This window comes from Larus michahellis, chromosome 20 (genome assembly GCF_964199755.1).
Source record: "Larus michahellis chromosome 20, bLarMic1.1, whole genome shotgun sequence".
Classification (NCBI taxonomy): Eukaryota; Metazoa; Chordata; class Aves; order Charadriiformes; family Laridae; genus Larus; species Larus michahellis.
This window is the reverse complement of record NC_133915.1, coordinates 3,592,615-3,607,110: the sequence shown is the minus strand read 5'-3', so window position 1 is coordinate 3,607,110 and position 14,496 is coordinate 3,592,615. Positions and strand designations below refer to the sequence as shown.

Here is a 14,496-nt window from a genome sequence, read left to right as displayed (position 1 = left end):
GGGGAGGAAATAAAGCGGTATTTTGGGTGCGATGCCCACCCCGGGGGGCACCCCGGGCGGCGGAGATGCCGTGCGCCAGGCTGGCAGCGGGAAGGCGGGCATCACGGAGGCGGCGCCGCGCCGAGCCACCGGGAGTGAGGGCTGGGGGCGGGGGGGGAGGAAGAAAAACCGGTTGCCCCTGCCATTAAAACCCCACCCCCACCCCGCCGTTAACGGAAGGGGGTAACGGCGTTACCCGCCGTGCCCGCGGCGAGGGCGCCGGTGCCACAACCGGCTGCCGGGCAGGGTTCAGGGCCATGGGGTGGCCTTGGAGCAGGGCTGCGCGTGTGTCGTGGTGTCCCCCCCCCCTGCCCCCCGATAAGCCGCCGTCACCCCGATAAGCTGGGCGATGACGGGCACCCCCAGGGGCGACGCCTGCCTCGCACGCCACGGGCCGGGGGGGGGCCGGGGGACACAAGGAGCCAACGGGGCGAGCGGGGAGGAGGCGAGCGGGTGCCACCCCGCGCCGCGGGGCTACGGGGGGCAGCGGGGGGCATCCGAGCCCCCGAAGTTGGCAGCGCCCCCGCCCCCCCACCGCGTCCTTGCCCCCGCTTTATGACCCCTGGTACAGCCTTGGCATCGATAAGGGGGGGGCGATAACGCCCTGGCACCTTTGCCCGGCATCAGCGGGAAATGCCGTTTCCCACCCCCCCCCCCGTCACGTAGCCGGAGGGTGCGGTGGTGTTGGCGGGGGGAGGGGGGGGGGGGGTCACGGCAAAGTGACGTCACGCCACGCTGTCCCTTGCCACCTTTATTGGGCACAGCCGCGGGGGGGGGGACGGCGCGGAGACACCCCGTCCCTCGCCAGAGGTGGGGGCGGTTCGAGGTGGCCGCGGTGCCCCCCCCCGCAGGGTGGGCACGGTCCGTGGGGTGCCGGGGGCCGGGGGGGGGGCTCAGGAGGGCGGCGCGGTCGGGCGCTTGGGGCGGTGGCGGGCGAACTTGAAGTTCTGCAGCGGGTTGCTGGGGCCGCGGGACTGGAGAGAGAATTGGGGAGGGGGTTGGGGGGGGGGGAAAGAAAAGCAACGTCACGAGGGGCAGCGAGGGGGACGCCGGCGGCGGGGGGAGGGGAGGGGGACACACGCACACACACGACACACGCGTCCCACCCGCGCCCGTCTCGCACTCACCGTGGAGCCCCCCCGGCGCTTGGCAGGGCCGCGGGGTTGCCGCGGCCACTTGCGTTTCTTGGGGTTGAGATCGGCCACGCCGCGGAGGCTGGGGGGCACTGCGGGCAACGGGGCAGCGGGTAAGAGGCGGGGGGGGGGGGGGGGGTCCCCGTCTCCCCGTTCCTTCCCCTCCCCCCCCTCCAAAGGCCCCAGGGTGCCCTTTCCGCGCCCCCCCCCCCGGTCCAAAACGGGGCCGGGCCGTACCCAGGTACTCGGGGACGTTGCGGAGGTGAGGTTTGACGATGGCGGGGTGCAGGGGCTTGTCGTGGCGCAGGACGTGCAGGTCGCGGGGGTTGTCCTCGAAGTAAACCTGGGCACGAGAGAAACGAGGGGGTGGGAGTGGGGGGGGGGCAGCGCCCAGTAAGACATCCCCCCCCCCCTCCCTCAACGCTGTCCGTGTCCCGTCCCCCCCCCTCCCCGAGCCAGGACGCGGGGGGTTACCTTGAGTTTTTCGGAGTTGAGCAGCTCGTCCTTGATCTCCCGCAGCCGGGCTTCCTTCACCGCCTGCTTGGTGACGGAGCGCATGGCGTCCTGGGGGCACACGCCGGGGTTGGCATCAGAGGTTACCCACCCCCCCCCCCCCCTCCACACACACACCCCCCCGCCTCCCCCCCCACGGCATTGCCCACCTACCCGGCAGCGGTAGCGCAGTCCCTCGATCTCCTCCATGGAGAACTTGTAGGGCTGCAGCATGGACTCGCCGTTCTCTGGGGACACAGGCGGCGTCACCCCCACCCACGCGTGCGTCGTGTCCGTCCCGTCCCCCGTGTCGTCCCCCCCCCCAAAAGAAACCGTCCCTTGGCACCCGCTGTCCCACCCTCCCATCCCAGCGGTGTCACACACCTCCTGCCAGCGCGTCCTCGATGCGGGCCAGCGCGTCCCGCTCCTCGGGCAGCGCGAAGGTGAGCGCCGTGCCGGGGTTGTCGGCGCGGGCCGTCCTGCGGGCAGGGAGGGGACACGGAGGTGGGACACCCAAGCAAAAGGGTGCGGGGAGCCACCCCCCCCCCTCCTCCGTGTCCCGTCCCGTGTGTGTCCCCCTGCCCCCCGCACCGTCCCCCCGTCCCCAACACCTACCGGCCCACGCGGTGGATGTAGGACTCGACGGAGGGCGGCACGTCGAAGTTGATGACGGCGGCCACGTTCTGGAAGTCGATGCCCCGCGCCACGCTGTACTCCGGGTCCTTGCCCTTGCTGGGGGGGGGACACACACACGACACAGGGCGGGGGGACACACACATGAGATGTTGGGGTGGCCCAGGGACACCCCCCCCACACACACCGGGGACACACGGGACACTCACGGGGAACGCTGGGGAAAAGGGACAGCGAGGACACGCTGGGCAGCGGCAGCCACCGGGGGGGAGGGGGGGGGGGGGGCACGCGGTTACGGAGCGGCACAAGCCACGAGGACAGGGCGAGGAGCCCCCCGCGAAGAAGGGGACACGGTGGGGACAGAGACACACACACACACCCCCCCCCCCGGCGGGCAAAAGAAACCCCCCAGCCTTGGGGACACGGCGGGCACAGGGAGATCCCCGAGGACAGGGACATCCCCAGCCTTGGGGACACGGCGGGCATGGGAAACCCTTGGGGACAGGGACGTCCCCAGCCTTGGGGACACAGCAGGGAGATCCCCAAGGACAGGGATGTCCCCAACCTTGGGGACACGGCGGGCATGGGGAACCCTTGGGGACAGGGACGTCCCCGGCCTCGGGGACACAGCAGGCACAGGGAGATCCCCAAGGACAGGAACGTCCCCAGCCTTGGGGACAGGGACATCCCCAGCCTTGGGGACACGGCAGGCACCGGGAACCCTTGGGGACGGGGACGTCCCCAGCCTTGGGGACACAGCGAGCACGGGGAACCCTTGGGGACAGGGACGTCCCTGGCCTCGGGGACACGGCGGGAACAGGGAGATCCCTGAGGACAGGGACGTCCCCAGCCTTGGGGACACGGCGGGCATGGGGAACCCTTGGGGACAGGGACGTCCCCGGCCTCGGGGACACAGCAGGCACAGGGAGATCCCTGAGGACAGGGACGTCCCCAGCCTTGGGGACACAAGCGAGCACGGGGATGTCCCCAGCCTTGGGGACACAGCGAGCACGGGGAACCCTTGGGGACAGGGACATCCCCAGCCTTGGGGACACGGCGGGCACCAGGAACCCTTGGGGACAGGGACGTCCCCAGCCTTGGGGACAGGGACATCCCCAGCCTTGGGGACACGGCGGGCATGGGGAACCCTTGGGGACAGGGATGTCCCCAGCCTTGGGGACATGGCGGGCACCGGGAACCCTTGGGGACAGGGACGTCCGCGGCCTCGGGGACACGGTGGGCACGGGGAGACCCCTGGGGACAGGGACGTCCCCCGGCTAGGGGGCGTTGGTGGCGACAGGGCCACCCCCAGCAGAAGCCCCCCCACGGCTCTGGGCCACCTTCCCCGGCCCGAACCCTCCCCGGCCGCGCTGGGACACGGCCCCGGTGGCACAGCGTGACCCAGGGGACGGCCGGTGACACCCTCGGGGGACGGCGGGTGGCACCCGGGGCCCTCACCTGGGAGCAGCCCCCTTGCGCTTCTTGCGGGGGGGTTGCCCCGGGGGCACGGCCGGCGCCTCCTCGTCGGTGGCCACGATGTAGTCGTAGATGCCCCGGTTGAACTGGGTGATGACGTGGCACCTGGGGGGACAAGGCGGGGGTTTGTCACCGCGGGGGGGGGGGGGGGGGGGGGGAGGGTCAGGGGGGTGCGTCCCCAAACCACCACCACCCCCCTTCCTCCACGGGCACCCTGCACCCACCCCCAGGGTGTCCTTACCCCCCCCCCGGGGGCATTTCCCCGGCACCCCCAGGGCACCCCATGGCCCGGGGCACCCCGCAGCTCACCCGGGGCACCCTCGGGCACCCCTTGTCCCCGGGGGGCACCCTCAGGCACCCCTTGTCCCCCTGGGGCACCCGGGACACCCTTGGGTGCCCCCTGTCCCCTCGGGCACCCCTTGTCCCCAGCAGACACCCTTGGGTGCCGCCTGTCCCCTCGGGCACCCCTTGTCCCCCAGCTCACCTGGGACCCCCTCGCAGACCCCCTGTCCCCAGGGGGCACCCCTTGTCCCCTTGGGGCACCCAGGACACCCTTGGGCACCCCTTGTCCCCACGGGACACCCCTTGTCCCCAGCAGACACCCTTGGGTGTCCCCTGTTCCCTTGGGGCACCCCTTGTCCCCTTGGGGCACCCGGGACACCCTCGGGCACCCCTTGTCCCCAGGCGACACCCTTGGGCACCCCCTGTCCCCTTAGGGCACTCGGGACACCCTTGGGTGTCCCCTGTCCCCTTGGGGCACCCCTTGTCCTGTCGGGGCACCCAGGACACCCTCGGGCACCCCTTGTCCCCACGGGACACCCCTTGTCCCCAGGGGACACCCTCAGGCACCCCCTGTCCCCTTGGGGCACCCAGGACACCCTTGGGTGCCCCCTGTCCCCTTGGGCACCCCTTGTCCCCTTGGGGCACCTGGGACACCCTTGGGTGCCCCCTGTCCCCTTGGGCACCCCTTGTCCCCTTGGGGCACCTGGGACACCCTTGGGTGCCCCCTGTCCCCTTGGGGCACCCCTTGTCCCTCAGCTCAACCGGGCCACCCTCGGGCACCCCTTGTCCCCACGGGGCACCCCTTGTCCCCATGGGACACCCTCGGGCACCCCTTGTCCCCTTGGGGCACCCCTTGGCCCTCAGCTCACCTGGGCCACCCTCGGGCACCCCTTGTCCCCACGGGACACCCCTTGGGGCACCCGGGACACCCTTGGGCACCCCTTGTCCCCAGGCGACACCCTTGGATGTCCCCTGTCCCCTTGGGGCACCCCTTGGCCCTCAGCTCAACCGGGCCACCCTCAGGCACCCCTTGTCCCCACGGGGCACCCCTTGTCCCCAGGGGACACCCTTGGGCACCCCCTGTCCCCTTGGGCACCCCTTGTCCCCAGGCGACACCCTTGTGTGCCCCCTGTCCCCTTGGGCACCCCTTGTCCCCAGGAGACACCCTTGGGCACCCCCTGTCCCCTTGGGCACCCCTTGTCCTGTTGGGGCACCCGGGCCACCCTCGGGCGCCCCTTGTCCCCAGGCGACACCCCTTGGGGCACCGGGGACACCCTTGGGCACCCCTTGTCCCCACGGGACACCCTTGGGTGCCCCCTGTCCCCTTGGGGCACCCAGGACACCCCTGGGTGCCCCGTGTCCCCAGGGGACACCCTTGGGCACCCCTTGTCCCCTTGGGGCACCCGGGACACCCTTGGGTGCCCCCTGTCCCCTTGGGGCACCCAGGACACCCTTGGGCACCCCTTGTCCCCATGGGACACCCTCGGGCACCCCCTGTCCCCTTGGGGCACCCAGGACACCCCCGGGTGCCCCGTGTCCCCAGGGGACACCCTTGGGCACCCCTTGTCCCCTTGGGCACCCCCTGTCCCCTTGGGGCACCCGGGACACCCTTGGGTGCCCCCTGTCCCCTTGGGGCACCCAAGACACCCTTGGGCACCCCTTGTCCCCATGGGACACCCTCGGGCACCTCCTGTCCCCTTGGGGCACCCAGGACACCCCCGGGTACCCCGTGTCCCCAGGGGACACCCTTGGGCACCCCTTGTCCCCTTGGGCACCCCCTGTCCCCTTGGGGCACCCGGGACACCCTTGGGTGCCCCTTGTCCCCATGGGACACCCTCGGGCACCTCCTGTCCCCTTGGGGCACCCAGGACACCCCCGGGCGCCCCGTGTCCCCTTGGGCACCCCTTGTCCTGTTGGGGCACCCGGGACACCCTTGGGTGCCCCCTGTCCCCTTGGGGCACCCAGGACACCCTTGGGCACCCCTTGTCCCCACAGGACACCCTTGGGTGCCCCCTGTCCCCTTGGGGCACCCAGGACACCCCCGGGCGCCCCGTGTCCCCAGGGGACACCCCGCATTCCCCCCTCCTCCGCCACCGCTGTCCTCCCCGGGGCGACCCCATCGTCACCCCTCGAACCCTCCATATGGCGGGGGGGGGGGGGGGGGGGGGCACCCTGGGAGTGGGGGGGTGTTGGGGTCGGGGGGGGGGTTTACCGGGAGCGAGCGGGCAGCTGGGAATTGAGGGCGCAGGCGGGAACGCCGAACTGCTCCAGGAAAAGTTTGAGGCGGTAACAGCGGGCCAAAGTGGAGACGAAAAGCAGGGCCCGGCCCCGCAGGAGGCGCAGCTTGAGGAGGGCGCAGAGGAGGAGGAATTTCTCCTCCTCCGTCTCGCAGCGCACCCCGAACTGCCGTAACCGCGAGGCGTCGGGCAAACGGGGTTCCGGCGGGCACAGCGTCACCTTGAGGAGGGGTTGGGTTTGGGGGGGGGGGTGGGGGGGGTCACCGATGGCGTTGAGGCGGCGGCGGCAGCAGCGGTGACGGCGCGGCAGCCGCAAGGAGTTGGGGGCGGAGGGGAACGCGGGCAACGCCGCCCGCGCTCGCCCCGGCTCCCTGCGCGCCCCCAGAAACGTCCCGATGACCCCCCCCCCCCCCCCAAAGCTCCCTCAGATCCGTTCCCCCCCCCAAACTACCCTCTGACCCTCCCCCAAACCTCCCTGGGACCCCCCCAAACTTCCCTCTGACCCCCCCCGAAACATCCCTCCGACCCCCCCCCAAACCTCCCTCCGACCCCCCCAAAAATTCCCTCTGACCCCCCCCAAACCTCCCTGGGACCCCCCCAAAATTCCCTCTGACCCCCCCCCACACCTCCCTCCGACCCCCCCAAAATTCCCTCTGACCCCCCCCCAAACCTCCCTCCGGCCCCCCCAAAATTCCCTCTGACCCCCCCCTAAACCTCCCTCCGACCCCCCCAGAATTCCCTCTGACCCCCCCCCAAACCTCCCTCCGACCCCCCCAGAATTCCCTCTGACCCCCCCCAACCCTCCCTCCGACCCCCCCAAAATTCCCTCCAACCCCCCCAAACCTCCCTCTGACCCCCCCAGAATTCCCTCTGACCCCCCCCAAACCTCCCTCCGACCCCCCCAAAATTCCCTCCGACCCCCCCAAACCTCCCTCTGACCCCCCAGAATTCCCTCTGACCCCCCCCAAACCTCCCTCCGACCCCCCCAAAATTCCCTCTGACCCCCCCCAAACCTCCCTTGAACCCCCCAAAAATTCCCTCTGATCCCCCCCCTCCCCCCCCAAACCTCCTCGGACCCCCAAAAACTTCCCTCAGACCCCCCCCCAAAGCTCCCTCTGACCCCCCCAAAAATTCCCTCTGACCCCCCCCAACCCTCCCTCCGGCCAGCCCAAAATTCCCTTCGACCCCCCCAAACTTCCCTCTGACCCCCCCCAAACCTCCCTGGGACCCCCCCAAACTTCCCTCTGACCCCCTCCCCCCAAACTACCCTCTGAACCCCCCCAAACCTCCAACCCCCCCAAAATTCCCTCTGACCCCCCCCAAACCTCCCTTGAACCCCCCCAAAAATTCCCTCTGACCCCCCCCAACCCTCCCTCCGGCCACCCCAAAATTCCCTTCGACCCCCCCAAACCTTCTTTGCCCCCCCCCGAAACATCCCTCCGACCCCCCCCCAAACCTCCCTCCAACCCCCCCAAAATTCCCTCTGACCCCCCCCAAACCTCCCTCCGACCCCCCCCAAAATTCCCTCCAACCCCCCACAAACCTCCCTCCAACCCCCCCAAAATTCCCTGACCCCCCCCAAACCTCCCTCGAACCACCCCAGAATTCCCTCCGACCCCCCCCAAACCTCCCTGGGACCCCCCCAAAATTCCCTCTGACCCCCCCCAAACCTCCCTCCAACCCCCCCAAAATTCCCTCTGACCCCCCCCAAACCTCCCTCCGACCCCCCCAAAATTCCCTCTGACCCCCCCAAGTCTCTCTCAGACCCCCCCAAACCTCCCTGGGACCCCCCCAAATTCCTCTGACCCCCTCAAAATTCCCTCTGACCCCCCAAACCTCCCTCCGGCCCCCCCAAACTTCCATCTGACCCCCCCCCAAACCTCCCTCCAACCCCCCCAGAATTCCCTCTGACCCCCCCCAAACCTCCCTTGAACCCCCCCAAACTTCCCTCTGACCCCCCCCAAACCTCCCTCCAACTCCCCCAAAATTCCCTCCGACCCCCCCAAACCTCCCTCTGACCCCCCCAGAATTCCCTCTGACCCCCCCCAAACCTCCCTCCAACCCCCCCAGAATTCCCTCCGACCCCCCCCAAACCTCCCTCCGGCCCCCCCAAACTTCCCTCCGACCCCCCCCCAAACCTCCCTCCAACCCCCCCAGAATTCCCTCTGACCCCCCCCAAACCTCCCTTGAACCACCCCAAACTTCCCTCTGACCCCCCCCAAACCTCCAACCCCCCCAAAATTCCCTCTGACCCCCCCAAAGCCCCCCCCCCTCACCGGGTTGTGCAGCACCAGCTCCCTGAGCGCCTCCACCTCGGGGCTGAAGGTGGCCGACACCAGCAGCGCCTGGTAGATCCTGGGCAGGTGGCTGGGGGGGGCGAGGGGGGGGTCAGTGCGGCCCCCGGGGCCCCCCCAGAGCCACCGCCCCCCGTCTGCTCCCGCCCCACAGCCCCCCCCCCCCGCCCCCCAGACCCTCACTGTGACCCACAACCCCCAGGCTGTGCCCCCCACGTCCTCCAGCCCCGCTGCGCCCCCCAGCCCCCCCACCGCCCCCCAGACCCTTGGCTGTGCCCCCCACGTCCTCCAGCCCCACTGCGACCCACAGCCCCCCCACCGCCCCCCAAACCCTCAGTGCCCCCAACCCCCTGGCTGTGCCCCCCACGTCCTCCAGCCCCACTGCGACCCACAGCCCCCCCACCGCCCCCCAGACCCTTGGCTGTGCCCCCCACGTCCTCCAGCCCCGCTGCGCCCCCCAGCCCCCCCACCGCCCCCCAGACCCTTGGCTGTGCCCCCCACGTCCTCCAGCCCCACTGCGCCCCACAGCCCTCCCACCGCCCCCAGACCCTTGGCTGTGCCTCCCATGTGCTCCAGCCCCACTGCGCCCCACAGCCCTCCCACCGCCCCCCAAATCCTCACCGTGCCCCCCAAAACCTTGCCTGTGCCCCCCACATCCTCCAGCCCCACTGTGCCCCACAGCCCCCCCACTGCCCCCCAAACCCTCACTGTGCCCCCCAACCCCCAGGCTGTGCCCCCCACATCCTCCAGCCCCACTGCGCCCCACAGCCCTGACACCGGCCCCCAAAGCCCTCCCACTGCCCCCCAGACCCTTGGCTGTGCCTCCCATGTGCTCCAGCCCCACTGCGACCCACAGCCCTCGCACCGCCCCCCAAACCCTCACCGTGCCCCCCAGACCCTCGGCTGTGCCCCCCACGTCCTCCACCCCAGCCGTGCCCCACACCGTGGCAGTGTCCCCAGACCCCTGGCTGTGCCCCCCACATCCTCCACCCCGGCCGCGCCCCACACCCCTGGCAGCGTCCCCAGACCCCTGGCTGTGCCCCCCAAACCCTCAGTGCCCCCCAACCCCCTGGCTGTGCCCCCCACGTCCTCCACCCCGGCCGCGCCCCACACCCCTGGCAGCGTCCCCAACCCCTTGGCTGTGCCCCCCACATCTCCCAGCCCCATCCGCGCCCCCCCCAGCTCCCCGTCCCTCTCCCCCCCCCCCCCCCCCCCAACCCTTGCCGTGGGGCGCCCCCTCACCACAGCAAGGCCTTGATGTCCTCCCCGAAGCCGAAGGAGAGCAGGAGATCGGCCTCATCCAGCACCAGCAGCTCCAGCGAGTGGCGCAGGCTGAGGTTGCGGGCGCCCAGGTGGGCCAGCACCCGTCCCGGCGTCCCCACCACCACGTCCGGCTTCTCCATCAGCACCGGCCTGCCGACACGCGGTGTCACCCCCCCTCCCCGCACACACCCCCCCACCCCCCCGCCCGCCGTGGGGCTGGGAGAGGTGGCGGGGTGGCGGCGGGGGAGGGGGTGTCGCTTACCGCTGGGCGGCGAGGTCGGCGTGGGCGCAGAGGTCGGCCACGCGCAGGGCGCGGGCGCAGAAAGCGGCCAGTTCCCGCAGGCTGCGCGTCACCTGCTGCCCCAGCTCCTTGGAGGGCACCAGCACCAGCGCCCGCACCGCCTGGGCCTGCGCCACCTGCGCCCCACGGCGCCCCACGCGCACCCCCCCCGGCCCCGGCACCGTCAGCGTCGTGGCGGGGCCGGGGAGAGAGGCCCCGGCGCCCCACGGAGCCCATGGAGCACACCCCTGTCCCAATACCCCACCTGCCCCACAGCATCCCCGTCCCGTCCCGACGTCCCACCTGCCCCACGGCGTCCCCCTGCTCAACAACCCACCTGCCCCACAGCGTCCCCCTGCTCAATGCCCCACAGTGTCCCCCCCTGCCCCAATACCCCGCATGCCCCACAACACCCACCCCTGCCCCGATACCCCACCTGCCCCACAGCATCCCCCCTGCCCCGATATCCCACCTGCCCCACAGCGTCCCCCTGCTCAATACCCCACAGTGTCCCCCCCTGCCCCAATACCCCACCTGCCCCACGGCATCCCCCCTGCCCCAATACCCCACCTGCCCCACAAGACCCACCCCTGCCCCGATACCCCACCTGCCCCACAGCATCCCCCTGCTCAATGCCCCACAGTGTCCCCCCCTGCCCCAATACCCCACCTGCCCCACAGCAACCCCCCCCCTGCCCCAATACCCCACCTGCCCCACAAGACCCACCCCTGCCCCGATACCCCACCTGCCCCACAGCATCCCCCCCTGCCCCACAGCGTCCCCCTGCTCAACACCCCGCCTGCCCCACAGCATCCCCCTGCTCAACACCCCGCCTGCCCCACAACACCCACCCCTGCCCCAATACCCCACCTGCCCCATGGCATCCCCCTGCTCAATGCCCCACAGTGCCCACCCCTGCCCCAATACCCCACCTGCCCCACAGCATCCCCCCTGCCCCGATATCCCACCTGCCCCACAGCGTCCCCCTGCTCAATGCCCCACAGTGTCCCCCCCGCCCCAATACCCCACGTACCCCACAGCATCCATCCCCTGCCCCAATACCCCACCTGCCCCACAACACCCACCCCTGCCCCAATACCCCACCTGCCCCACGGCATCCCCCTGTCCCAATACCCCACAGTGTCCCCCCCTGCCCCACAGCATCCCCCCCGCCCCGATATCCCACCTGCTCCACAGCGTCCCCCTGCTCAATGCCCCACAGTGTCCCCCCCTGCCCCACAGCATCCCCCCCGCTCCGATATCCCACCTGCCCCACAGCATCCCCCTGCTCAATGCCCCACAGTGTCCCCCCCTGCCCCACAGCATCCCCCCCGCCCCGATATCCCACCTGCCCCACAGCGTCCCCCTGCTCAATACTCCACCTGCCCCACAGCATCCCCCCCGCTCCTATATCCCACCTGCCCCACAGCATCCCCCCGCCCTGACGTCCCACCTGCCCCACAGCGTCCCCCTGCTCAATGCCCCAGAGCGTTCCCCTGCCCCAATACCCCGCGTACCCCACAGCGTGTCCCCCCCGCCCCAATACCCCACCTGCCCCACAGCGTCCCCCTGCTCAATGCCCCACAGCGTTCCCCTGCCCCAATACCCCACCTGCCCCACAGCATCCCCCCTGCCCCGATACCCCACCTGCCCCACAGCATCCCCACCCTCCCCGACATCCCACCTGCCCCATGGCATCCCCCTGTCCCAATACCCCACCTGCCCCACAGCATCCCCCTGCTCAATACCCCGCAGCGCCCACCCCTGCCCCACAGTGACACCCCCGGACACCACCAGCACCGCACCAGGGGGTGGGAGAGAGAGGCCCCAGCGCCCCACAGAGCCCACCCCTGCCCTGACAGACCACCTGCCCCACAGCATCCCCCCCCGGCTCTGATACCCCACCTGCCCCACAGCATCACCCTACTCAAGACCCCACCTGCCCCACAGCATTCCCCCCACCCCAATACCCCACAGCATCTGCCTGCTCAATACCCGACAGCGCCCACCCCTGCCCCACAACAACACCCCCGGGCACCATGGAGCCCACCCCTGCCCTGACAGCCCACCTGCCCCACAGCACCCATGTGACCCACGGCACCCACCCAAGCCCCATACCCCAGGGTACTCCCGTGCCCCACAGCACCCACCCCTGCTTGACACCCCCCGTGCCCCACAACACCCACCCCCCCCGGTTCCCCCCAGTGTCCCCATACCCCTCGGTGCCCCATACCCCGCCGCATGCCCCATGTGCCCCACAGTACCCCCGTGCCCCACGGTGCCCACCTGCGCCCCACAGCACCCACCCCTGCTTGACACCCCCCGTGCCCCACAACACCCACCCCCCCCGGTTCCCCCCAGTGCCCCCATCCGCCCCGGTGCCCCATACCCCGCCGCACGCCCCATGTGCCCCACGGTACCCCCGCGCCCCACGGTGCCCATCTGTGCCTCACACCACCCAAACCTGCTCGACACCCCGTGTGCCCCACAGCGCCCACCCCACCTGGTCGTCCCCCCACCCCGTGCCCCACATCCCCCTCACCTCCTTGGCGCGCAGGAGGTGCTGCAGCAGGGGCAGCCCGTACGCCCCCGTCTTCCCGGAGCCCGTCCTGGCCCGGGCCAAGAGATCGCGGCCCTCCAGTGCCAGGGGAATGGCCTCGGCCTGGATGGCGGTGGGGGTGGCCCAGCCCAGCTCCGCCACCGCCTGCGGGGGGGGGGACCTGTCACCTCGGGGCTCCCTCCCCACTGCCCCCCCCCTCCCCGGCATCGGGGGGTACCCACAACCACCCCCCTCCCCGTGGCAGGGGGACCCAGGCCTGCGAAACACCCCCACCCCGAGGTACCCCGGCCCCCCAGGCCCCTCAGGGCCGCCCTCTCCCCACCGAGGGACCCCACGGTCCCGGCCCTCCAGGATCTGCCCCCCACCACAAAGGGACCCCCATGTCCTGGCCCCCCTCCCCACCGATGGACCCCGGCCCCTCAGGGCCGCCCTCTCCCCACCGAGGGACCCCACGATCCCGGCCCTCCAGGATCTGCCCCCCCCCCCCAAAGGGACCCCCATGTCCCGGCCCCCCTCCCCACTGATGGATGCCAGTGTCCCAGCCCCTCATAGCCTCGCCAAAGGGACCCCCATATCCCGGCCCCCCTCCCCACCGATGGACCCCGGCCCCCCAGGGCCTCCCCCCATCAAGGGACCCCGACGCCCTGGTCCCTCATGGTCACCCCCACCTCCCAAAGGGACCCCCATGTCTCGGCCCCCCTCCCCACCGATGGACCCCGGCCCCCCAGGGCCGCCCTCTCCCCACCGAGGGACCCCACAGTCCCGGCCCTCCAGGATCTGGCCCCCGACAAAGGGACCCCCATGTCTCGGTCCCCCTCCCCTCCGACGGATTCCAGCCCCCCAGGACCTCTCCAAAGGGAGCCCCATATCCCGGCCCCCCTCCCCACCGATGGATTCCAGCCCCTCAGCGCCTCCCCCCTTCAAGGGACCCCTGTTTCCCGGCCCCTCATAGCCTCCTCTCCCTCCCCGAAGGGACCCCCATGGCCCGGCCCCCTCCCCATCGAAGGATCCCGATGTCCCAGCCCCTCAGGGCCTCCCCAAAAGGACCCCCATGTCTCTTCCCCGCCCCCTCCGCCACCATCGATGGACCCCGGCCCCCCAGCCCCTCAGGGCCTCCCCAGAGGGACGCCCGTGTCGCGGCCCCCCTCCCCTCTGAGGGACCTCAGAGCCCCGGCCCCTCAGGGCCTCCCCCCCACACCGAGGGACCGCGGCCTCGGGCCCCCTCTACCCCCCTTCCTCGCTCACGGCGAGCCCCCCCCCGGGGCTTATCCCCCCAAAAAAGCGCGCAGCCCACCCTGATCCCCCCTCCCCGTCCCCGGGCGCACCCGCAGGAGCCGCGGATCCAGCCCCATGTGCTCGAACCCCGCCGCCGCGTTCCCCGCCGCCGCCATCTTGGCCGCCCTTCCTGCGCGCTGCCCCACGGACCACAGAGACTTCCGGTGCGCGCCCAGAGCGCCACCTCCCCCGCCCCACCCCCGGGAGGACTGGGGGTGCCACTCTGCCCCCTAGCGCTGGAGGACCGACAGCACCCGCAGCGCCCCGGGGTCCTTTGAGGGGGGGACAAGGACCCCACAGCCACGACAGTGGGCACCCCAGGGACCCCCCACCCCAGCGGACAGGCACCCTGTGCCCCCTAGGGACCCCACAGCCACGCTGGTGGGCACCCCAGGGACCCCCTGCCCACCCCAGGGAACCCCCACCCAGGCTGGTGGGTGCCCCGTGCACCCCAGGGACCCCCTGCCCCTCTTTGGGGGGGGACACTGTGCACCCCAGGGACCCCCCACCCAGGCTGGTGGGCACCCCAGGG

General features: G+C 71.7%; 1 protein-coding gene across 1 annotated transcript; it reads right to left on the bottom strand.

The window, feature by feature from the left end:
- Nucleotides 1-772: 772 nt before the first annotated feature.
- Nucleotides 773-14,111, bottom strand: DDX56 (DEAD-box helicase 56). The gene is made up of 14 exons (XM_074563550.1): nucleotides 14,015-14,111; nucleotides 12,672-12,833; nucleotides 10,112-10,266; nucleotides 9,829-9,999; nucleotides 8,569-8,659; nucleotides 6,268-6,512; nucleotides 3,756-3,878; nucleotides 2,280-2,396; nucleotides 2,049-2,143; nucleotides 1,839-1,912; nucleotides 1,647-1,736; nucleotides 1,410-1,515; nucleotides 1,167-1,264; nucleotides 773-1,013 (listed from the first exon to the last, which is right to left on the bottom strand). Exons 1-14 carry the CDS (start codon nucleotides 14,078-14,080, stop codon nucleotides 933-935), a joined length of 1,674 nt encoding a protein of 557 aa, XP_074419651.1. The 5' UTR covers nucleotides 14,081-14,111; the 3' UTR covers nucleotides 773-932.
- Nucleotides 14,112-14,496: the final 385 nt, after the last annotated feature.

Bases quoted from the DNA above. Each gene is read 5' to 3' on its own strand.
- DDX56 (XM_074563550.1), bottom strand. From the start codon at position 14,080: ATGGCGGCGGCGGGGAACGCGGCGGCGGGGTTCGAGCACATGGGGCTG. The intron at 10,267-12,671 runs GTGAGGGGGATG...CGTGGGGCGCAG, and splicing joins ACCTCCTGCGCGCCAAGGAG to GTGGCGCAGGCCCAGGCGGT. The intron at 2,144-2,279 runs GTAGGTGTTGGG...CCCTGCCCGCAG, and splicing joins TACATCCACCGCGTGGGCCG to GACGGCCCGCGCCGACAACC.